Source organism: Dermochelys coriacea, chromosome 7, assembly GCF_009764565.3.
Source record: "Dermochelys coriacea isolate rDerCor1 chromosome 7, rDerCor1.pri.v4, whole genome shotgun sequence".
Taxonomy (NCBI): Eukaryota; Metazoa; Chordata; order Testudines; family Dermochelyidae; genus Dermochelys; species Dermochelys coriacea.
The window spans coordinates 29,855,142-29,881,141 of NC_050074.1; the positions used below are offsets into that span (position 1 = coordinate 29,855,142).

General features: G+C 42.3%; 1 protein-coding gene and 1 long non-coding RNA gene across 18 annotated transcripts in view; both read left to right on the forward strand.

Moving 5' to 3' along the window:
• The window catches only part of WNK2 (WNK lysine deficient protein kinase 2), a 187,444-nt gene extending 161,444 nt beyond the window's left edge, over window positions 1–26,000 (forward strand). For 7 of the 17 annotated variants that reach the window (XM_038410282.2, XM_038410286.2, XM_038410287.2 and 4 more), the window contains 2 exons: window positions 758–1,017; window positions 13,204–14,276. In XM_038410282.2, the coding sequence (XP_038266210.1) occupies window positions 758–1,017; window positions 13,204–13,554 (611 nt within the window). In that variant the 3' untranslated portion in view covers window positions 13,555–14,276. Of the gene's footprint in view, window positions 1–757; window positions 4,336–13,203; window positions 14,277–25,769 lie in introns of those variants that run through there. The other 10 variants (XM_038410291.2, XM_043519516.1, XM_038410293.2 and 7 more) reach the window with 6 other exon arrangements.
• On the forward strand, window positions 5,855–13,196 carry LOC122461155. The gene is made up of 3 exons (XR_006282925.1): window positions 5,855–8,489; window positions 8,714–10,121; window positions 10,200–13,196. It is a non-coding gene; the product is annotated as an uncharacterized LOC122461155 (long non-coding RNA).

Below are 26,000 nucleotides of genomic sequence, written 5' to 3' on the forward strand. Positions count from 1 at the left end.
TTTGCTTAAAATTATATTTTGACTATAGCCAAGTGCGTTTGATAAAACTGTTTCACTTAATGTTTTCCCTGAAAATTGAAATCCGCACCTTTCGTCACTTCCCGTTCAGTGCTAATTTTGACATAGTACTAAATTGCCAGGAAGTGGAGCTCCAGCACGGATATGGGACAAATATTTCCATAACTCTGTGTGTGTGTGTGTGTGTGTGTGTGTGTGTGTGAGAGAGAGAGAGAGAGAGAGAGAGAGAGAGAGAGAGTGTGAATGCTTCTGTAGCCTTTGAGGCATCACCAACTCAATAGTGTCCTCTCTTAACACTGTAAACCTACATTATACTTTCTAAGCTTATTTTTCTTGAATGAATTTGCATAAATATTAACAAAAATACATATCATCTATGCATTTCATTTCAATCTAGTAAAATCCTGATTCACAAAAGCTAATAGGAGCTACATCAAATTGTATTCCAATGGTAATGATCTGTGAAGATACTTTTATAAGTGGTGGTACATCAACACTACTAAATAACTTCGTCCAGGGGAAGGTACTGCTGTGGCATAGATGATGCACAATAACATAACTATCAATGTGGGTGCAGGGACCATTTTTTGAAGCAAAGATGTTCTTTAGAAAGGGATGAGGACATTAAAGGACAAAAAATACAAACTTTTGAATCATAGTGTGGGAGCAACATCAATCAAGCAGCAAAGTGGTGCGTTAACTATGATCTAGCTGACCTTTTTTTTGTGTGACTTTCTAGGATCGTCTACAAACAGTCTTGTAACGTGTCCTGAGCCTCTACCACCACCAGCTCTGCAGGTCCAGGGGCAAACGAACAACAGTAACAACAAGAAAGGAACATTCACAGATGATCTTCACAAACTGGTGGATCAGTGGACAAGCAAAACTGTTGGCGCGGCACAGTCAAAACCTTCTTTAAACCAACTGAAGCAGAACCAAAAAAGGCAAGACATGGAGCCAAAGGCTAATCCCATGCAGGCACAGAATGAGACGTGTGGAGTAAGTGGCGCTCCTTGAAGAACATACATTTTGCCATGTATCTGACAGCCATTGCAGAACTCGTATGAGGAGGAGGACATAAATTTAAAATATACTGCAATGTCCATTTCACTTCACTAAGTACTAAAATAGCTTATGTTTTTTGGTCTTCTGGAGTTAATTTTGGTAACCTATGGGCCAATATATATTTTTAAAATTAAGAACTGCTAATTAATAGTTGATAAACAGCAACACACTGGCTGGTGATCCATACATTGCTTGACTTAAACAAGGTTTTACTTTTGCTAAAATCTCTCTCCTTTTTTAATGTTAATCTTCCTCATATAGAATGGTTGCTGGACTAGTGGCTTGGTGGTAGTATATTGCAGGCTCTCATTCTGCCAGACACTTTGTGAATACTCTGTCTTGAGGAGATGGGTGTCAAGTGGGTCGTTAGCTTGCCCTTGCTGGCTGAGCAGTGCCATACTACAGACACTTTTAAAACGTCACTCAGATGATCCCGAGTACAGTGAGGAGTGGAAGCACTAGCATCTCCTACCCGCTAATCCTCTGTTCAGTGGCACAGCTGAATAGCTTGAAATGTGTGTGCATCTCTGTGCACGCACACACACACTTGACTTCATGGCTGAGCTGACGGTGTTGAGGATAAGAGCTTATGCTACATCCCTGCAGGCACAAAAATGAAGGAGAGAGACAAACAATGAATCCCAGTTACACCTCACATTAGCCCCACAATTCTTCCTGGCCTACAGTGTCGTCTTCTGGACTTAATGACTCCCTGCCCAGTTGTTTTTTGCCTTGTTTCATTTTTCAGGAGGCTGAAAATTGAGTCTAGAAGAAATAAAACAGCAATAAAAATGAGGAAGGAAAAAACCACTGTGGCAATTGTACAGTGATCTTTTCCAATCGAAAGAACTAAACATTGATGGGAAAACGTTGCTTTTTTTTTTTTTTAACAGAAACAAAACTCCCAGCAAACAAACAATAAATAAACCCTAGAAAAACCCTATTTTTAAAAACCTGTTTATTGCAGTCGTGGTGGGAGATTCACCCCCATTGAACTAGGTACTGTCCAAACACATGCTTAGGAGCTTGCTGACTTCCCTTCTTGGGACAAAGTGAAAATGTGTGTCACTGCAACTTGATGGCAGATTTGATGGGGAAAACAAACATACAGTACAGTGAAACTGTTTAAAACATAATTTTTCTGTTGAGTGGCCAGAGCTTAACAAGAAGGGGGGAGGGTCATAACCCCTCTCTACAAAATGCTGATGCAGTTTTGCTGCCCAGATACGTAATAAATGAGCACATTGTTTCACAACAATACCCATGTCTGTCTGTAGATCCTGTCAGTTATTGTAAGCAAATCGTACTTTTGCTTGGCCAGTTCTTGGATAGGATATCCCCAAAGATGCTTCAGGAAGTGATTTGGGGGTCCAGTAGATGTCATTCTGCCCGTTCCTAACCTACACACCACGACAGGGGTTTTGCAGTTGGAAAGCTGCCTTTGCTGAGACTTCAGCACAAGTTAGAGCTGTTAGTCCAGGTGTCCTGCCCAAGCTCCAGTTTGAGTAATGACAATGTGTTTTGCCTAACTCACTTTATAATAGCCATTGAGCAGTTGTCTTTATTGCCTATCCTAAGCTGTTCAGTGATGTGTGCACTGCTTAAGAGCTCCCATATTCCATCTGGGATATGGCAGAATATTGGCGGGGAAGAGATGGAGGGAAATATTCCACATATAGTCTGCAGAGTGTTTGGGGATATATTTCATTCTACAGTAAGGTTATTGTCCAAGGAAGTAACAGAGATGGTGGAGTTTTTAGAAGAAATGATTTACAAGGAAAGATTAAAATCCAAACACCCGGGGCCCCATATGCCACTGTACCAATCTACAGGAGCTGTAGAAGCCCCACTGCTGTTGATCAGGGAGATTTCCCCAGTGTGAGCAGCCTTATGTGCTCAGCCTGGCCAGGCCCACGCTGGAGGCAGGACCAGGGCAGGTGGCAAATCCCCACAGCACTACAGGGATTTTTGGATGTTGCACCTGCAGAGCAGGCCACAGGCAGCCCTGGGACACTGTCATTAACTAAAGCATCTTTTGATCGCTCTGATCTACATTGGAGTCCACACTGGCCTCTAGAGCAGCCTTGAATCCTGCAGGTGCAAAGGTAGTTCACAGCCACCTTACCTCCACTTGCCCTTAGTTCTGCCCTTCTGGCCTAGGCCACTTAGAAGCACAACTCAGAACTCCAGCCTGCGCTGGCAAAACCAGGGCGACAGATGTGATTTAAGGGGGAGATTTCCAATGGCACACGTGGCACTGGGCCTTAAAATCTTCTGTGATTCTAGAGATGTTTGGATGGATTTGAAATTAAGGGAGACAGGAATGGTTTATGATGATCAAAGAGGAAGAACCAGAAGAAATGAGATGAAGCTGAGCCGAGAAACACTTAACCTGGACAACAGGAAAATTTGCCCACTGATGTCATAGTAGTAAGTGGGAGCAGGAAGCTGATTACATTTCTGTGTATGGCACTGGGGAGTCCAGTACTGGAATAGTGTGTCCAGTCCTGCTGTCAGTATTTTTAAAAAGATGCTGGGAAATTGGAGAGAATGCAGAAAAGAGCCACAAAAATTATATGAGGGCTGGTGGAGAAAATGTCTTGTAGGAAAGACTTAAAAACTCGATCTGTTTAGCTTACCAAAAAGAAGATTAAGAGTTGACTTGATTACAGTGGCTAAGTACCTTCACAGGGAGAAAATATAAAGTGCTAAATGGATCTTTAACCTAGCAGAGAAGTATAACAAGAACCACGGGCGGGGAGTTCAATCCAGTTAAATTCTTATTAGAAGGAGGTTCATGTTTTGAAGAGAGAGGGTTATTAACCATTGGAACAAACTCCCAAGGGAAGGGATGTGGATTCTCCATCTCTTGACATCCTCCATTCAAGACTGAATGCCTTTCTTGCTTTAGTCAAACACAAGTCATTTGGCTCAATGCATGGATAAATGGGTGAAATTCCCTATCCTGTGATATACAGGAGATTGACTAGATGATCCAATGGCCCCTTCTGGATTTAAAATATATAATTCTATCAAATCTCTTACAGAAAAAAAAAAAAGAGGACCACCAAAAAAAAGCCAGCATGGCTAAACAGAGTAAAAGAGGCTATTGGAAGCAAAAAGACATCTTTTAAAAATTGGAAATCAAATCCTACAAAGGAGAATAGAAAGGAGCATAAACTCTGGCAAGTCAAGTGTAAAAGTGCAATTAGGCAGGTCAAAAAAGAATTTGACGAGCAGCTAGCAAAAGACTCTAAAACTAACCATAAAAAAATTAAGTACATCAGAAGCAGAAACCCTGCCAAAAATCAGTGGGGCCACTGGACGATCGAGGTACTAAAGGAGCACTCAGGGAAGACCTGACCATTGCAGAGAAGGTAGATGAATTCTGTGCATTAGTCTTAAATGCAGAGGACATCAGTGAGATTCCCACACCTGAGCCATTCTTTTTAGGTGACAAATCTGAGAAACGGTCCCAGATTGAAGTGTCTGTAGAGGAGGTTTGGGAATAAATTGATAAATTAAACAGTAATAAGTCACCAGGACCAGCTGGTATTCACCCAAGAGTTCTAAAGAACTCAAATATGAAATTGCAGAATTACTAGCTGTGGTATGTAACCTATCACTTAAATCAGCCTCAGTACCAGGTGACTGGAGGATAGCTAATGTGACACCAATTTTTTAAAAAAGGTTCCTGAGGGGATTCTGGCAATTACAGGCTAGTAAGCTTAACTTCATTAATAGGCAAATTGGTTGAAACTATAGTGAAAAAACAGAATTATAAGACACACAGGTGAATACGATTAGTCAGGAAAGAGTCAAAACATCATTTGTAAAGGGAAATCTTGTCTTGCCAATCTATTAAAATTCTCTGAGGGGGTCGTCAAACACATGGACAAGGATGATACAGTGGATACAGTGTATCTGGACTTTCAGAAAGCCTTTGACAAGGCTCCTCAACAAACTGTTAAGCAAACTAAGCAGTCATAAGATAAGGGGGAAGGTCCTCTAATAGATCCATAACTGGTTAAAAGTAGGAAACAAAGAGGAGGAGTAAATGTCAGTTTTCACATTGAAGAGAGATGTATAGCGGCCCCTCCAAGGATCTATACTGGGACCAGCATTGTTCAACATATTCATAAATGATCTGGAAAAAGGTGTAAACAGTGAGGTGGCAAAGTTTGCAGATGATACAAAATTACTCAATATATCTATCTGAAGAGCTACAAAAGGATCTCACAAAACTGGGTGATTGGGCAACAAAATGGCAGATGAAATTCAATGTTGATAAATGCAAAGTAATGCACATTGGAAAACATCGATCCCAACTATACATAAAAAAGATGAGGTCTAAATTAGCAGTTTCCACTCAAGAAAGAGATCTTGGAGTCATTGTGGATAGTTCTCTGAAAACATCTATTCAATGTGCAGGGGCAGTCCAAAACTCTAACAGAATGTTAGGAAACAATAGAAAACAGATGAGAGAAAATATCATAATGCTACAATATAAAGCCATGGTATTCCCACATCTTGAATTCTGCCTGCAGTTCTGGCCATCTCATCTCAAAAAAGATACATTAGAAACCAAAAAAGTAAACAGAAGGACAACAAAAATGATTAAGGATATGAAATAACTTCCATATGAAGAGAGATTAAAAAAACTGGGACCGTTCTGCTTGGAAAAGAGATGACTAAGGGGAGGATAGGATAGAGGTCTATAAAATCATGAATAGTGTGGAGAAAATGAATAAGGAAGTGGTGTTTTCTCCGTCACATAGCACAAGATCCAGGGGTCACCCAATGAACGTAATAGGCAGCAGGTTTAAAACAAGCAAAAGGAAGTACTTCACACAATGCACAGTCAACCTATGGAACTCATTGCAGGGGATGTTGTGAAGGCCAAAAATGTAACTGGGTTCAAAAAAGAATTAGATATGTTTATGGAGAACAGGTCCATCACTGGCCATTAGCCAGGATGGTCAGAGATGCAACCCCATTACAGGGGTGTCCCTAACCCTCTGACCGCCTGATGCTGGGATTGGACAACAGGGTGGATCTCTTGATGATTGCCTTTTCATTCCCTCTGAAGCATCTGACACTTGCCACAGTCAGAGACAGGATACTGGGCTAGATGGGCTATTGGTCTGACCCAGTAAGGCCGTTTTTAGGTTCTAAGGACATCTGTGGCAGCCCTACCACCGGAGGCAGTCTAGGTTTTTTGTGTTTTGTTTTGTTTTTTAACTGGGCAAAGCAATCGTGATGTAACATTGGGACAAACTTGCATTGGCAGAGGATGGACTAGATGGGCTGGAAAGTCCCTTCCATCCAAATCTGTACATCTTCATTGTGCCTGTTTTCTACTCAGAACCTCCATTAATAGTAATAGGAGTTGCACACATGAACCTAGAGCTCAGTATGAACATACAATCTGCTCTCCCTCAGCCTAGAACATGGTCAGCAAACTTTGTGTATATTTTCTGAAAGAACATTTCTGTTTCCCTTAAGATCCTTTTATTGCCATAGGCAAATTGTTTGCTGTGTGAGTACAAGATATTACAGGTAACTTTTTAAAGTGAGAGCTGCTCTTTTAAGGGGAAGTCAACTAGCAGCTCTTTGAAATGTTGGTGGATGTGCTTCACCAATTGCATACAGATGTATAGTGTTTTTCTCATTCTTAATTTCCCTCTCTCCATAGTTGGAAGCATAGTAGGCAATACATGAGACTGGGCTGGCAAAGGAGGACTTTAACTTCCCTTCCAAGGGGAAAAAGGAACAGCTTTCTGTTCCTATTGAAATGAGAATTCCTACAGTAAACCACACCATGTTGCCTAGCACTCTGAGTATGAATTATAGTCACTACCCTTTTACCTTTTTTTTTTTAAATACCTTCCAATTTTCAGTAGTGTTATGGAACACTCAAACACCAGTTGAGTGTCTTCATCCAAGCTTTCATGTGACTTATTCCCCTTCAGACAGGAAATATGCATGAAAATTGATCATCCAACAGTATATATAGAAATGTAAAGGGAGATAATTTGTAGGTATTGATGTCAAACCACCTAATAAGAAAATTTTCACAACTGCTAATCCATGCTGGACAAGGACTGAAATAACCAACTCTTGTAGGTAGTTGTAGGCACCACAAAAACACAGGAATGCAGCAAGTAATATAAAAACTGCCTTATGTATAAAGTGCATTGAATGTTCTTTGGATAAACATATAACCTGAAGATGACAGGGGACCAAGAGATTCACTAACTGGGGGCTTTCCTTCCTGCCACTACATGAACTTTAAATGCTTATAAAAGAAACAACCATAAAGGAAGGCTGTGAGCAGGAAAAAAATGTTTGAGTTGGTGATGTGATTGCTCTATAAAAGGTGCATCCTCACTTCTGTCACCAGCATGTGATGTGTTTTAAAGCCTGTCAGTTACCAAAATTTCATACCTCTGTTTGAACTTTATTTTAGCTAGTTGACTGTCTAGGAAGCAAGAATTCTGAAGTAGGCGTAAGGGCAAGGACAGGGAAGGGAGATTGTCAGCACTTGTTTTGCTGTGTTCCATATTGGTTGGCTTGGAAGAACAATGGAACTCTGATTAAATTTGTGCTTGAACAGAATCCACTAGTCACTATTTTCCCCCATCTGTCTGACTGACTTTCCCTGCATCTCGCTTGGCTAGATGCCAAGTAAGTAGGCATTGACAGGACCAACTGATGCCAGTTCTCAATTGTTTCATACCCCTTGGTATTTTGACCTCTTGTCCGATGACGGGAGGAAAGAGGAGTCTGTGTGTGAAGTGACATCCCAGTTCTACTTCTCTGAGCCACCAGCACTAGCCATATTCTGTTTGGTGGTGGTTATCCTAGATTATTACTGTAAGTAGTATTGTAGATATGACTACGATCATACTCGCCCCACCAAGTCTGGTTGAAGTAAAAATCTTGTGCTGCACTGTGAGAATTGACCAGACCTAATCTGTAGAAAATAGGATATATACACCAATTTACTACACACTAGGTGTGACTGGCACATTAGATCTAGCCTGGCAAGAAAAGATAGACAAAAGAGGTGGAGCAGAAAAAAGACAACTGTTTCCTGCTTATCGCCACTTGTCTCGATTTTGTTTGTTTTACTATTGTTTTGTGTGTTGATGTATTTGATAAATTAATGTTTAGGAGTATACCGGGCACAGGAGAGGATAGCAGTGGAGAAGGAGGAGGATGACGGTAAAAGGCTAGCCAGAAGAGCAGTATCCTAAGGAAGGATCTGGTGCTCAGGAGTGTGACTGTTATTCCGGATGTAAGGGGGAGTGTGAAAAAGCAACGGGAGAGACCTAGGGGTTCTGGGACGGGGTGCTGATGATGGAAACCATGTATTTGGTGTTTGTATTACTGCTTCAAGCCAGGTTTCAGAGTAGCAGCCGTGTTAGTCTGTATTCTCAAAAAGAAAAGGAGTACTTGTGGCACCTTAGAGACTAACAAATTTATTAGAGCATAAGCTTTCGTGAGCTACAGCTCACTTCATCGGATGCCGATGAAGTGAGCTGTAGCTCACGAAAGCTTATGCTCTAATAAATTTGTTAGTCTCTAAGGTGCCACAAGTACTCCTTTTCTTTTTGCTTCAAGCCAGGGAGTGTGGTAGCACCCATAGTTCCCACACCACCGGAGAGACCAGAGGTTTATTAAGATCAGGTGAGTTTGAAAGGCATAGTACGCAAAATGGGGGGTATGTGGAAGGAAGGGCTGAGATGTGGCAGGAGCAGAGCTGTACATAGCCTTGAGGTGTAGCTAGACAGGAAGGGATTGAAGAGATTAGAGCAGAGGGATCCTGGCAGAGTCGACACACTAGGGAAGGAAGATCTGTTTAGCTGTAGCATTTTGAGTGGATTGCAGTTGAGTGGTGGGAAAGGTGGAGAGAGGAGGAACTTCCATTACTCCATTTGAGAGAACCAGGTCATGACATGTTCCAGCAGAATGGGTGGACTTTGGATGGAAGCCTGCATCTGTTTTTTCACTCTGTTTTCTATAGCTTGGTTGCATTGGCCATGGTGGTTTCTTAAAGTTTGTCCTATGTTCACTTCAGCTACTGCATATCAGGTAGCTTTATATATCATATAGACATGTCATCTGTGTTGACTCTGTTTCCTAATGTATAATTGTGCATTGTTTGCATAGTTATGAATGTGGTTAAAGTAAGATAAATACAGTGTACGTGATGGGGAAAGATTATCAAGGGAGGAAGAAAGAAAAATTACTTGCTCACCTCCTTCCTTCTCAATATTTTATTTATAAAATGCTTTTTAGCATGTCTAAAAACTTCATTAAGGGCTTGTCTACATGGGCCACTCAAAAATTAATCTGAGCCAACTAAAGGTTTGAATTTAAAGTGAATTAGTTAAACTGCATTAAACCCCTGTGTGGACATTCTTGTTCAGAATTGAAGTGGCCTTAATTTGGTTTAGCATAATTCACTTCTTTCTAAATTTCTTTGCCAGGGAAGTTATTTGCATCACGTGACTTTAGATGCAATTTTGCAATGCATTTGGTGGAGCCATTTATTGTGAGAACTATGTGTTTGTTTATCCAGCATGGTTAAGCCCAGGCTAGCTTAATAAACAAAATGTCTAGAACAAAAAGCAGAAAGAAACATAAAATGAAACCATTAGGGAAACACTGTGAATTATGTAAAATCTATTCAGAATAGGATTAGCCATGTGATTCTGTGCCACTTGTCATGGTATAGTGTATAAGAATCAGCTAGAAAGTAAAGACACAGCTCTATTTCTTGTTTCCCATCCCAGAGAACCTAGCATTTTCGGAAACACTGTCAATGAGCTAGGAGACACAACTCCAAAATATTCTGCAAAGACTCTTATGGTTCTCACGCTCACTTTCACACTTCTTAACCAAATGAATGAAACACAAGGTTCTGGTGTTTGTGCCATTTGCATCAGGACACCAACATCTGATATTCCTACACCTCCCAAGACAACTTTAGTATAAAATATATGATCCACGCCAACCAGAAGTATTTCAAGGTATGTTACAGATGCTGGAATCAGGAAATGCTATTGCAATTAATATATATGATCCACGCCAACCAGCAGTATTTCAAGGTATATTGCAGATGCTGGTATCAGGAAATGCTATTGCAATTAAAAAGACTCCCTATAGTTACACAGTGCCTTCTGTTTTACATCACACACCGATCATTGATGAACAATGTGTATCCAGGAGTCATCTGGATACAGTAAAAATGAGCCTGCATCAGAACTTCCTTCCAAATGAGTAACTGGGACTAATGGATGTAGCCAGCTTTGCTGACAATAAATTAGTCAACAGAATAGGACATCTGGTGATTTGAATATCTAATGATTTGAAAATGGCTTATTCTATCAGCATGGAGTTGACCATCTCAGGAGGTGAGGGAGAAAATAGTGACATAATTCAACCTCAGCTGTGAATCCATCTCTGAAATTGACACTGGTACAATAAGTTATGGGGTCCTCCAACTCTTACTTGGAATTGTTGGTGTATGTTTACAGTTCACTGGGTGGCTTACCTGATAAAACCCCAGCAGTGCCTTGCTATGTCTTGAGCCTGGCAAAATTCCTCAAGTGTGCATCAGTTGGAATACTTGCCTTGTCCTCAGGCAGATTTAATGAAATACCCAGCCAACCTTGAATACAGCTCTATCTTTCCTTACGACACAACTATTCAAGCTGTTGGTCAGTATTTGGACAAGGATTTCAGATTTAGCCAGGTTTTGCCTTGAACTTCATGCACTAAGTGAGCACATAGAATGACAGTCCATGGCTTCACTGAAACTAGAATCACCTGCTCCACTCCACGACACGGTTCTGAAAACCCTGGCAGGGGTGCTGGTTGTGACATCACACTCAGAAGATGCTGAGAGATGCAAGAGTGCTAATGATCTGCTGAAAACATTTGAGGACTATTGATGAAGATGATGTCTTTCAAGGTACAGCTGGAGAATCACAAAAAGGTTGCTGAAAAATAGTTTGACAGTCAACCTCCTATACATGGAGAAAGAAGGCAATAGCTGGAGTGCAGCCATAATTAATAGTGTTCATTTGATCATTTTCTGGCAGTAAGCAGTAGAGAAGTCCTCGAAACATTAACATGAATCTGTCACGACTTTACAAGATATAGCCTGCATGTGTGGGGTTTATTTTTTTGAGAGCCGAATAATATTATGTCCACCTCTATGGGTATAATCTAGAAGAAGCAGCTGTGCCCAAGAGTGATGTAGTTGATAGAGAGCAAGAAACATGCACACACCAAGGTAGAACCATACTTCTCAACATCTAAAAAGAGCTGTATCACAGCTGACAATAAGCATTTCTCCAAGTTCTGATACATTATACATTCAGGTAAACAGAGGTAGCAAAACCATCTGCATTAGTGCCATTTAGTGGCTTCCAGTAATGTGTTATAGTCTGTTGTTTGTTGGGGAAGTATAATCAATTGTAAATTGGAGTGAAGCGTCTGCAAAGTAAATCTGTTGTCAGTTACTTAGAACAGTCTAGTTTGCTTGAAAACACCATTTTCTCAAAATATGGGCTTAAATAACATTTTTTTAAATCATCCTGTCCTCTAGATATGTCCTCAGTTCATGTTGTTGCTTTTCAATTGGCTATATTCTGACTGCTATAAAATAAACCAATAGTTTTGACAAAATTAACAATATAAAAGAATCAAAAAAGTTAAAAGAACTCTGGTTCATGCCATTATTTTTAGTGGGGGATTTTGCTGCATCACTGATTTTAAAACCTACCATTCAGGTGTCATGTATATTTTAATATATTGATAACACACAGACTCAAATTTCACTTGAGATAAAGTTAAGCAAACAAAAAGCCATTAAATATTTCTGCACTGGTTACAAATCAGAGTTTTGTTTTGCAACTAGGTGTTCCAACCCCAAAAACAAAAAGTCACTTAGTGACATTACTGATACTTTTAAAATAAAATATAAAAAACTAACCCACCACCACACACACACCCTTATGACTTATTCATACTTGCTTTTTGTCCTTAAAAATTCCCCACTTGAGCCAATCTTTGCCATTTGACCTGTTCCATATTGAGATTTCCAAATTAAAAGAAACATCGGTATCTCTGTTTCAGGAATAGGTGCTGATTTGGTGCAAACACTGCAGGAAGTTGTATGAAATTAAAAACTAATTCAGTTCACAGGGAGACCAGATTGTCTTGCACCATAATCGTTACTGTGATAGTTGATCTATTGTTAACCTTATAATTCCGAGAAAAGAAAGCCCTTTCTGTCACCCCACCATGCAAACTCCAAATACTTGTTTCAGTGAGTAATGACGGTGAACTGCTGAGGGCTAAACCCCCCTCCTTTGAAAAACTGCTGGGATTTTAAAGAACTGAGGAAGTTTAACATGAGATTAGGCTTCGGTTTTGTTTGTCTTGGGCAGGCATAAGTGCCAGCTGGAGTTGGGGGATCTTACAGATCACCTTTTACAAAAAAATTGCTTTTGTGGCTTTCTGTGTTGAGTTCTCCCCCTGGTTTAGTGGCATACCCTGGCCTGCCTGCCCCTTTTAGGTTAGATATTATTATTAGATATTATACACAGTTATTATGTATAGAGTTATTATGTATACAGTTATGTATACAGGCATCTGCATTTTTTACCACATCAAAATTTATTTTTAATTTCCCAAAGTGACCCTGTCCCTAGAGTTGGAGGGTGACTAGAACCCACTTGGGTCTTGCATGGGCTGAGAGAAAGCAAAGTTTATTATTTCAGAGGCTTCCGGAAGAGTCTAATAATGGAGAGGCCAAGGAACTTGGTGCAAAGTTATTCTTTGCATTCCTTTCCCATCTTTGTCTTGCACAGAGGGGATTTCTGTTAGAAAGGGTCAGTGGAGTGTGGTGGTATGCACCCTGTCATTCAAAGCCTTTGCCACTTGAGGGAATGAGACTAACATAAGAACTGAATCACTTGCCACCGCTGAGCTCAAAATGACCAATTCTCCACGGCTTTTATAGTTCAGAAAATAGAATGCTTCATTGGTCAGTGAGGAGAAGATCAGCTTAATAGCTTTGCTTTTTTATTTGTCTTTCTATAGGTTAATTCAGTAAGAACAGGAGTGGGGAAAAAGTGCATTGTTCCAGTGTCTTGTCCTATGTCAGCCGCATTAGCTCCTGGAGTTTCGCCAGCCATGCCAGTGCCTATGCCAGGTACTACCCTTTCTGGCACAGTAACACCTTATGTGATGCCTCTTTGTCAATATGGAGGAGTTTTCCCTACGCCAGTTTATGGAGTACAGTGGTCGGGCACAACAGCACAACCTGGGATTGTAGGAGCTCAGAGTATTGCACAGTTTGCAGCTCTTGGCAAAACTGGCTTGCAGATGTTTCCAGTGTCACTGCAGCAGCCCGCTGTCAATCCACCTGGCCCTAACATGAAAATAACATAGCTTTGTTGCCTTTTGATAGATAATGATGATTTCAAATTTGGAATGCTGAGTGTTTTGAGCCTATAGATGCCATATGTGTTTGAAGAGGTATGGTTCTACTGCTGGCACCCAGTTCAGGCCTAATAGCACACACAGCCATACAGTGCATCAAGCAATCACTGTGAAATGTTTTCACAAAAGAGAGTTTGTTTGTTATGGCAATATTTGCTTAAATTTCATTGCTAAAGACACTTTATTCTCTTGTGTTCCCGTGTTCTACACTTGCAATCTTTAAAGTTAATATACTTGAATTGAAGGTTACAAAATTGTATTAACCCTTGCAGGAGTACAGTGCCTTGAATTTAAGCTTTTCAGTCCCAGCTGGAAAGAGATGTAAAAATATTTGAAAGGTGTATTTTATTTACAATCTGCTTGTGAGTTTAAATTTTTATTTTTTTTATTTGCGAAAATACTGAAGGTTTACAATTGAAGCTCTTGATTAGTTCCATTTCTACTGTAAATGCTTTTATTTTAATTAGTGGGTTGAATTTAAATGTTTAAGGCTTTTCAGAAGTTTGCAAGGTGAGATTGGTTTGACTGAGACACTGATCTAAATCCATTTGCATTTGTAGAATCATAGAATAGAATCATAGAATATCAGGGTTGGAAGGGACCCCAGAAGGTCATCTAGTCCAACCCCCTGCTCAAAGCAGGACCAAGTCCCAGTTAAATCATCCTAGCCAGGGCTTTGTCAAGCCTGACCTTAAAAACCTCTAAGGAAGGAGATTCTATCACCTCCCTAGGTAACGCATTCCAGTGTTTCACCACCCTCTTAGTGAAAAAGTTTTTCCTAATATCCAATCTAAACCTCCCCCATTGCAACTTGAGACCATTACTCCTCGTTCTGTCATCTGCTACCATTGAGAACAGTCTAGAGCCATCCTCTTTGAAACCCCCTTTCAGGTAGTTGAAAGCAGCTATCAAATCCCCCCTCATTCTTCTCTTCTGCAGACTAAACAATCCCAGCTCCCTCAGCCTCTCCTCATAAGTCATGTGCTCTAGACCCCTAATCATTTTTGTTGCCCTTCGCTGTACTCTTTCCAATTTATCCACATCCTTCTTGTAGTGTGGGGCCCAAAACTGGACACAGTACTCCAGATGAGGCCTCACCAGTGTCGAATAGAGGGGAACGATCACGTCCCTCGATCTGCTCGCTATGCCCCTACTTATACATCCCAAAATGCCATTGGCCTTCTTGGCAACAAGGGCACACTGCTGACTCATATCCAGCTTCTCGTCCACTGTCACCCCTAGGTCCTTTTCCGCAGAACTGCTGCCGAGCCATTCGGTCCCTAGTCTGTAGCGGTGCATTGGATTCTTCCATCCTAAGTGCAGGACCCTGCACTTATCCTTATTGAACCTCATTAGATTTCTTTTGGCCCAATCTTCCAATTTGTCTAGGTCCTTCTGTATCCTATCCCTCCCCTCCAGCGTATCTACCACTCCTCCCAGTTTAGTATCATCCGCAAATTTGCTGAGAGTGCAATCCACACCATCCTCCAGATCATTTATGAAGATATTGAACAAAACGGGCCCCAGGACCGACCCCTGGGGCACTCCACTTGACACCGGCTGCCAACTAGACATGGAGCCATTGATCACTACCCGTTGAGCCCGACAATCTAGCCAGCTTTCTACCCACCTTATAGTGCATTCATCCAGCCCATACTTCCTTAACTTGCTGACAAGAATGCTGTGGGAGACCGTGTCAAAAGCTTTGCTAAAGTCAAGAAACAATACATCCACTGCTTTCCCTTCATCCACAGAACCAGTAATCTCATCATAAAAGGCGATTAGATTAGTCAGGCATGACCTTCCCTTGGTGAATCCATGCTGACTGTTCCTGATCACTTTCCTCTCCTCTAAGTGCTTCAGGATTGATTCTTTGAGGACCTGCTCCATGATTTTTCCAGGGACTGAGGTGAGGCTGACCGGCCTGTAGTTCCCAGGATCCTCCTTCTTCCCTTTTTTAAAGATGGGCACTACATTAGCCTTTTTCCAGTCATCCGGGACTTCCCCCGTTCGCCACGAGTTTTCAAAGATAATGGCCAAGGGCTCTGCAATCACAGCCGCCAATTCCCTCAGCACTCTCGGATGCAATTCGTCCGGCCCCATGGACTTGTGCACGTCCAGCTTTTCTAAATAGTCCCTAACCACCTCTATCTCTACAGAGGGCTGGCCATCTCTTCCCCATTTTGTGATGCCCAGCACAGCAGTCTGGGAGCTGACCTTGTTAGTGAAAACAGAGGCAAAAAAAGCATTGAGTACATTAGCTTTTTCCACATCCTCTGTCACTAGCTTGCCTCCCTCATTCAGTAAGGGGCCCACACTTTCCTTGGCTTTCTTCTTGTTGCCAACATACCTGAAGAAACCTTTCTTGTTACTCTTGACATCTCTTGCTAGCTGCAGCTCCAGGTGCGATTTGGCCCTCCTGATATCTTTCCTACATGCCCGAGCAATATTTTTATACTCTTCCCTGGTCATATGTCCAACCTTCCACTTCTTGTAAGCTTCTTTTTTATGTTTAAGATCCGCTAGGATTTCACCATTAAGCCAAGCTGGTCGCCTGCCATATTTACTATTCTTTCTACTCATCGGGATGGTTTGTCCCTGTAACCTCAACAGGGATTCCTTGAAATACAGCCAGCTCTCCTGGACTCCCTTCCCTTTCATGTTAGTCCCCCAGGGGATCCTGGCCATCTGTTCCCTGAGGGAGTCAAAGTCTGCTTTCCTGAAGTCCAGGGTCTGTATCCTGCTGCTTACCTTTCTTCCCTGCGTCAGGATCCTGAACTCAACCAACTCATGGTCACTGCCTCCCAGATTCCCATCCACTTTTGCTTCCCCCACTAATTCTACCCGGTTTGTGAGCAGCAGGTCAAGAAAAGCGCTCCCCCTAGTTGGCTCCCCTAGCACTTGCACCAGGAAATTGTCCCCTACGCTTTCCAAAAACTTCCTGGATTGTCTATGCACCGCTGTATTGCTCTCCCAGCAGATATCAGGAAAATTAAAGTCACCCATGAGAATCAGGGCATGCGATCTAGTAGCTTCCGTGAGTTGCCGGAAGAAAGCCTCATCCACCTCATCCCCCTGGTCCGGTGGTCTATAGCAGACTCCCACCATGACATCACTCTTGTTGCACACACTTCTAAACTTAATCCAGAGACACTCAGGTTTTTCCACAGTTTCGTACCGGAGCTCTGAGCAGTCATACTGCTCCCTTACATACAGTGCTACTCCCCCACCTTTTCTGCCCTGCCTGTCCTTCCTGAACAGTTTATAACCATCCATGACTGTACTCCAGTCATGTGAGTTATCCCACCAAGTCTCTGTTATTCCAATCACGTCATAATTCCTTGACATCACCAGGACCTCCAGTTCTCCCTGCTTGTTTCCAAGGCTTTGTGCATTTGTATATAAGCACTTGAGATAACCTGTTGATCGCCCCTCATTCCCAGTATGAGGCAGGAGCCCTCCCCTCACAGACATTCCTGCCTGTGCTTCCTCCCGGTATCCCGCTTTCCCACTTACCTCAGGGCTTTGGTCTCCTTCCCCCGGTGAACCTAGTTTAAAGCCCTCCTCACTAGGTTAGCCAGCCTGCTGGCAAAGATGTTCTTCCCTCTCTTCGTAAGATGGAGCCCGTCTCTGCCCAGCACTCCTCCTTCATGGAACACCATCCCATGGTCAAAGAATCCAAAGCCTTCTCTCCGACACCACCTCATTTGTACAATGAGTAGTGAAATATATGCATTTTAAAATAGAAGCATTTACAAGAGCGATGAAAGAACATTGTACATAAGTATAGGGAATAGCTTTGGGCAGTGCATTTCTTTCTGTTATGCAGTTGTTGGTATATTTGTTGCAGATGACAACTTACTTTTGTTACAGGGAGCAGGCAGGCAAATACTGCTTTCTTTTAGTTCAGCAGCAAATTGATTACATTTTATTTCCCCCAACGGGCTTGTTTAATTCAGTTAAATTACAGATCTGTGCATGTTTCATCGATGAACAATCTAACTGAAATCTTGATTATAGGACAACCCATCTCCAGATTGCTATAAGAAGTATGTAAGTATAGTACTTGCGTGTACTCTCCCTTCAATTCTGTCAGCAGTGTTGATTCAGAATGATATTTTTTGTCACTGAAGTGCTAACAGTACTTGCACTGAAATGGAATTAAATGTGGAGCTCTTATTTTTCTTTTTTCTTATGTGAACCCTTTGGTTTTGGTGTTTTGACCATGGTTTGTTTGAATTTTTTTTTCAATTTTAATTAAGTTTGCATTGTGGGTAGCAAAGACACCTCTTTTCTGTTTGACAGATGCTTTTTGTCCATTTTACTGTGCATAGAATCTGCATCTTCACCTCTCAGGCAAAAGACACAAGGTAACCACTAAAACTGATGTATTGATGCTAAGTTTCATTTTAATAGAACACACTAAGGGAAATCATTATGGGCACTGGTAACAAAACATTACATGGTCAGATTTGAAGGCACACTGCTCTAGATTTCTTTACTGCAATGACATTTTATATTACCTGCTAAAGGGTGGGGATGTCTTGTGCTGCCAAGCTGTGAATTGTATAGTTCTGTTGTACTTTGAGCATTATAACTGTCTAAATTATTTTGTTTGTACCCTTTAAATATATTATTCCATCGATTCAGTTAGAATTGAATTTTATAGACAATATGCAGAGTCTTCTGCCTGGGCAAAATACTTACTGTAGTAAGAGATTTCTGTTATCTGTAACATGTATCTTTAATTAATTTCTTTAGATTCATGTCTGTATGCTTCCTGAGCAAACCTGGAAAATATGTTCACATCATTTCTCCTTCAGCTTGCACTGGATCTTACAGTTTGTTGCTATTGCCTGATGTATAGTCCACCCCTTGTATACTGACAAAGTCAGTGGCACTAAAATCCCCAAGAGATTGTATATATTAAAAAGAAGAAAAATAAACATTTTGTGCTTGAAAAAAAAGTGTGTGACAAACTTAGTGTTTTCCTAAAACTTTGAAACAGATTGTTCTCTAACTGCACTAGACAGCTGTCCTCCACCTCCCTACCCAGGCCATCGGTTCCTGTCCTTGCTTTTAAGGTGCAAATGCTGCCTTTCCCAGGTCTTGGCTGCTGCCTGTAACTGCCACTGTCCCAGGGTATGTAGCAGTGGAAGTGAGACTGTGCTGAAAGAGTCTGCACAGCACGCACCTCTTCAGTCATGTTGTTTGCCATCTCTTGCCTCAATTTTTCTGGTGCTACGTTGCACATAGACTGGGAAGTAAACCCAACTGGACATTCCAATTGGTTGTCTTAAATGAACTGCAGCACTGCAGAGGGCCATTAGGCTACCAGATCTAGGCAGATGGTGGGAAGAGACACTTGAATTTGCGCGACTCTCCCCTGATGAAATACCAAGGCTCCCTTTGTAACTCAACCTGTGATCATGTAAATGTGACAATATACCAATGAAAATCAGCCCTGAAGTATTAACTATGTGCACCATGCACACTCTTGCAAGACTCTCTCACTCAGACTGCATTGCAGAGATGAGGGGAGGAGAGTAATTGAAGACCAGATGTTTGGTGCATCTATTTCAATTTTTCAATTGCCCTGTGTACATGAGCTGGGCAGACATTAGGTCCGAGACTCTCCTGAGTTCAATTTTTCTTAGTTTTAAAATATGGATTGGAATTCTCTGGCTACCCCCAGTCTCTTCTTTCCAGATCCACAACACACAAGAGAGAGTGAGTAGTTGCTGCATTAATATATGTATACAGTCATCTATTGTCCAAGTGTCCAAGAAGCGTCAGTAATACTGTGCTTATAAATAGTGTTGAATTTTGAAAAAAAAAAAGTGAATTTTGACTGTGAGGCATACACAGCAGTATTGTTGCCTGAACGTACTCTTTACAATGGTGCTTTTAAAGTGATTTGTGATATACATTTCTGAGTGACCGTTCTTAACTAGTGAGAGGGATGCAGAGTAGTGGAGATAGAAGTTGACAGTTTCATTAAAATATCCTTTATTTTGATCTCCAGATAGTCACCATGGTTGAGATCCTTCATGCTACTAACTTTGGGCTAAATTCTGCTCTTTCCTCATGCCGATTAGTCTCTTGCTCTGAGTCATTCCAATGAAATAAATGATAATGCTCGTCAAGCCAGGTACTATTCATTGTCAACAAGGGGATCCGAATCTGGCATGTGTCCAGCTTTTAGAGGCTATAAGGACTTCAAAAGACTCCTCTGTGGGTACCAACCATTGGATATGCTCTCTGTACATGCAACTTGTAGCTACTCAAAAATCGTTCTTTGTCTCTGTTAGCTTAATGCTCTCCCAGCAGTTCAGTGTAGTGGGGGAAATCAAGAGAATATGTCTGTATTATCTCAAATGTTTCTAGCTAGCTGCATGTGTTTATATTAAGTCTTTCAAAAGGAAACTGAGAGTGAGTGTCATTACCTGTGCCGCCTATAGTTAAGGTTATCTGACATTTTCCATTATAAAACCCTGGTTTCAGTTGCTTATAATTTTGGCAAACTTAAACTGATCAGGCTGAAATTTTCCATACTGGATGTGTGCCTACGACTGACCTTTTTAAAAAGTTTCGGATAAAGCAGCTCAGCCATTCCAGGGGAGGAGGGAGGGTGGGGAATCTTTCAACACTTCTGTTGAGAAACTCTAGTGTCTCCATCATTTGGAGCAGAGACCCTACATTTTGCAGGGTGCTTGCCCTTGGTGTCAGGAATGTGCCATTTGTCATTCCCATGAAAATATTCACAAATCTGGCCAAATTATAAACCTCTGAGAAATCTGCTTGCACATGCACCAGAGAGCTTTGTTGGAGTTTGGCAACTAAATTCTTGGAAAATTGCATCTGTATTGAGCATGCTCCATCCTTGCACAGCTCCTCCTCCAAGACCAGACTCTGCATGTGTCATTCCCACAGAGTAACTGAGCATGCTCCATCTAGGGCTGCAGGGGCTGAGCAGGCTTTTCCTGCAATGGGGGTGCCAGAGACCATGACTAAGAGCAGGGAGACATTCTACCATGCTCCTGCTGCCGTGTGCTCAAGCAGCAAGGAGGAGGAGGAAGAAGCCGAATGACCCAAATGCAAAGGGGTGAGAAGCAAGGATTCTTTTCAAACTGGAGATTTAAATGTCCTGATCTCAGCAAGGTAAAGATTCTCCTGTGCAGTATTCTCACTGGGGAAAACAATGGGATGTACTGAACCTACAAAACCAACCCCACAGACTTGGACTGAAACCCCCGAATAGTGTGTGTACATCGGTGGTGTTTGAATAGAATAGTGACTATCCTTCCAGCATCTCTGCAAGTTCCCCATGAAAAGTTCTAATTGGATTTCCCAGTTTTTCAAAGCTTTGAGTCCAATGTGATTTTTCTTTCTCAAAATAATCAGAGGTTCCAGGTCTAGTCCAGCAGGGTTCAGGTGCCATCTGTACACTAATATGATATGGCAAAAACCTGCAGAGTTCCTGAATCATTGCCCTCCCGCTGAGATCAGTTGGGTATTTCTTATTGAAGCGATTCGCCATGGGGTAGGGGTCACAAACTAAATAGTTCACGGCTGAGACCTAAATAATAACTTGTAAAGTTTCCTGCATCCTTCTTCCCTTTTCAACCCTAGACTTGTAGCACAATTGGTAGAAGATGCTGGGTGCTAGAGTAGTTTGTGTGTGACGAATTGTGTAGTAAGTCTCTCTGCATAGGAGGCAGTCCTGTATACACACAAATGTTTTCATTGTCAATAGGGGATGCATATCTTGTTGTGTGATTGGGGAGCTGACAGAGGGACAAACAAGGCTGACCAGATGGTGCTGGGAGTGTTTGATTCTAGTATGTTCTTTTATTTATTGAGTCTTTTATTTCTAATCTTAGATTTTTTTTTTAATGCTTTTTTTTTTTTAACCTGTACTCTGGCCTGCAATTATGAAGCCAGGGCGGTACAGCTTTCTCGAGAGCTACAAGGACCATGGCCATTCTGGGGCTTCTGAGGTGTTGCTCCTGAATGGGTCTGAGGCAGCTAAAATGACTTCCTAGCCTAGATTCTTGAGTCTGACTCCTGATGAGCTTAGATGTGAAATTTTTGAGGCCGTGTAGATGAGGCCTGGTGTGAGCAATTATCTCATTGGCTGCTTCTTGATCGGCTTTGTTGTGTCAACAGCTTCATGAGCAGAGGCCAATAAATTCCTCTTCTGTTTAAGGAGATCAAGTTCTAAACCCTGATCCTTGTTCATTCTCTTCTCAGTGAAGTTAGGAGAAAGAAGTGCTAGCCCTGATAAACCCGAAGAGGTTGGTGTCAGTAATCAAAGAACTTGGTGCAGAAAGGGATTTGGATGTGCTATAAAACTATTCAAGGTGCTGTTGGCAAATAAATTCATTGTAAATAATGGATCTGGGATTTTATTTTGGATAGTCTGTCTGATCTAGCATGTACAGCATTAGAAACCTGGGCTGGATAATAACTTGGCCTCATTTTTTGAACTTCCTGATCCCTCTTTCTTTTTTCAGAGTGCCAGTTGTAATGTAGGGGGGTTGCAGTGACGATCCTCTTTTAGATCTGGTCTTGAATGTAGAATTTTTCCCCTAGAATGACTTCCAGACTTGGAATCTGGAGGCCTGAGCATTTGAAGCATTTGGATCTTCTATGTGCAAAGCATAGTCAGGCTTCAGGCTTTTCTTGATAAATACCCTAACATTGGGCATGTCAGGGAAGCTTCCAGCAGTGTTTGGTTGTAACCGTGAAGCCCCTGTGAATTCTTCTTGGCGATTTCAACGCTTGTGAAGGGGTGAGAGGAGCTTGGATTCGTTTACTTTGCTGGCAGACAGATTCACCAGTGTATATTCAACATGATAGAATAATCCCATGTTAGAAAGTGCCCTGCTGATCTCTTGGGGATGATAAATCTCCAGGGTAGATCCTCCACCCTTTGAGAAGAATTATGCTCTGCAATCTGCTGTGCAGCATTAAGGTCTTGCGTCCAGCCCCTGGATCAGACCTGCAGTACTAAGTTGCCACAATAGCTCCTGCATCCACATCTTTCCCTGAGATTGTTGATAGACATGAAGAAACTTGCAACATAAGGGAGTGCGCCTTCAAGCAGCATAGTACTGGGCTTTGTAGGTTCTGCCCTAGTTTCTCAGAAAGCCCTGTAGTGGGGCTCAGCTTGGGAAACATTTCACCCTTAAAGACTCAATCAATATATGTGCTGCAAATCATTCTTTAGTAGAAAATACCATTCAAATCTTTGTCCAAGTACAAAAATGGGGAAACAGTCTGTATTTACTGACAGGTTTCAGAGTAGCAGCCGTGTTAATCTGTATTTCAAAAAGAAAAGGAGGACTTGTGGCACCTTAGAGACTAACAAATTTATTTGAGCATAAGCTTTCGTGAGCTACAGCTCACTTCATCGAATGCATCCGATGAAGTGAGCTATAGCTCACGAAAGCTTATGCTCAAATAAATTTGTTAGTCTCTAAGGTGCCACAAGTCCTCCTTTTCTTTTTGTGTTTACTGAGTTACTTGCATAGTGTTTTCTGATAAAGAATGATCCGGGGCAGATAAGGTAAAATGCAATTCTCACTAAAGCTTTACCATGCATGTAAACCCAGTGGGCCTGTTCTGTCTTGCTTATTCACCATACACTCTGCATGGCAGTGGAAAATCAGACTCTGGATTTTTAATGTACCCAATTGCAACACGTTGATAAATCTCCGTGTTGTCAGTTAGAGACTGTAACACGGTGTTCCCCAAACTTTTCAGGGTCGCACCACCCTTACTCCTGTCTGCCCCATCCCCCCCAGGGCCCGGAGCGGGGGCCATGGCTTGGGAGGGGTGGGGGGATGTGGACTGGAGTAAGGGGGCCAATGCTGGGGCCACAGCTGGGGGCAGGGACAGGGCTGAGAATGGAGCCCTAGCTGGGAGCTAAGGCTGGCAACCAGGGCCTCAGGCCCGGGGCCAGCGGCCGAGGCCAGGAGCAGAGATGGGTGGCACTCCCTTCCCCCCCAGCAATAACATGGGGGCTGTTCCAGGCCCCTGCCACGCACTCCCCCAAACATTCCTCCACACCCCCTTTCAGTAGCATGCCCCACAATTTGGGGCCCTCTGCTGTAACAGAATGCTGGTATAACCCAGCCTGCCAGCCAAAGAGATGTGTAGGAAATGGGGAAAAGATCATTCTGCAGTGGGCTAACCAAACAGGAAGTGCACATGCTGGTGAAGAGCAACGTATATTGAGCGGGACAAACATATTGTGAAAAATCATTTATCAGGATTTTGTCTTCTATTTTGCAGGGCTGATAGCTTCTTCAAGGACCCGTCTAATATCTCTTTTCAGTGTTTACTTCCTTCTCTATCCAGGCTATCAGCGGCAACTGGATATTGTGGGAAATCTTTTTTTTTTTTTCCTTTTCCCACCCGGCACAAGGTTTGGGTTACTGGATTACCTGTACTCCTTTATGCAGTTAATAAGGATGTAGTCAGATGTTGAGGTCTCAGTCTCTTTCCTGTAGGGACTTCAGGCTGGCTTCCAAATTTAGAAGTGTCCTTAGAGATGTGGGATAGGCTTCAGCTAGTGGTTTGAGCAGAAGTCTGGATTCTGTTTTTGACTTTGCAACTGATTCATTATGTGATTTTTGAGCCAGTCCCATAACCTCCCAGTGCCTAAGTTTCCCTGTCTGTGAAATGGACATAATGCTCACCCACCTTTTGTTAAAGCACTTTGAGCTCTGTGGATGAAAAGTGGCATTAATTACTGATAATGGGAAGATGTTCAGGTATTGTGGTGAATCCAAGTCCAGGCAGAATTTGACTTTGATCAGAAGCAGATGGAAGAATGACTGTCAGTCTCAGTCAAGGCAGCTTTTACTACCTTTCAAAGTTGGGTTAGTGACACATGTCCAGGCAGGTCAGAGCAGCTAAAGTGATGGGTGGGAGAAAGAGTGGATTTAATATAAAACACCATGGGAACCAAGACCCGTACCAAACATCAACTGAATCATTCTGCTTGTACAGTACACCCTTCCCCCTTATCCTTTGTCTTTCCTTTGCTCTGAAGAGCCTACAGTCTTGGAGAGAGCGATCAGTCTTCTTTTATACTGAAAGAGCCTGGCAGACTTTGTGCCTTGTATAAACCAAACGTGCTTGCAGCTCTGATAACCCCTGTGCATGCCTCTGTGATGTAGACGGGAGGACGTCAGTACACTTCGCTGCAGGCTCCCAAAAAAGGCTGACCTGTGACTCTAGCTAACGCAGAATATGTGGAACCACAATGAGGGAGTGGGAAAAGGTGTCTCTACTTGTGAGTTGCTCTGGGCTCGCCTGTAGGTGCATGATTTGAGTTTGTTTTGAAGATGACATTTTAAAGCTCCATGAACTTGGTCCCAGGGCCCTACCAAACTGATTGTGTCCTACCCGCCCTCTTGCACTGGTGAAGGTAGGAGGGCCTGTAGGATGCTGTTCAGACCTAGTGTTCTCCCATCCTGGTTTATCCCTTTCTCTGCAGTCTAGGTCGTCTTAGGGCCATGGACTTGGCCTTTTTTCTTTAGGGCCAATTCAGACAATGCTGCAAAACCTGCAGGTGCAGGAAACCCTTTGTTCATGGGTAGCCCCACCAATGCAAATGCGCCATTTCCAAATCATGCTGCAGTTACGTGGGGCGCTATTCCTGCTGCTTTGAGCTGACCAAGATCTCTGTGGTGATAACTTAAGGACTCAGAACAAACAACCATTTTAGCACGTTCCAGATTCCCACTCACTTCCCTCGTACAATAAGAAATCTCCATCCAGTGGTGTTCTTCCATCCACTGACACCAGTTCTGGACACGTTCTCCCCCATCACCACCTCCTGAGGGATTGGAACGCTCCTGGCCATTGTGATATAGAAGTTAGGGAAAAGGTTGCACCCTGAATCTTGGGTCCCAATTGAATGGCTTAGATGTGCTTGAACGGCCATCTATACAGGAGCTTTAAAATATCCTGGTATTTGAGAGAGCTTTCAGCATGCTGCAGTGGAGGTTGTCATTCTTCTCTTGGGTGATTGACTTCTGCTTCCATAAGGCACCTAAAATGCCCACAGCAGACAGGCACCTTCTAATGAAGATTTAGTCCCTATAGTACATGATGGGTCTGTAATCTGCTGTGGCGGTTTTGTTTTTTAGATTCTGACAATGAGAGTGCCAGCGATTGATGTGAGACCAGTTCAGCTGCAGTGCCAAGCACAAGGGCCTACGTCAGCTAAGGAGGACAAAGAGGAGGATGTGAAATGATGTAACGTGAGAAGTTCTGTACTGCTCTGGTCCACTCTGCACAATTTTGTACCATCTTTCTAAGCATTTTCTATTTATAGCTGGAAACACAAATGTTATGCAAAATAAAGGAAAAATATTTTG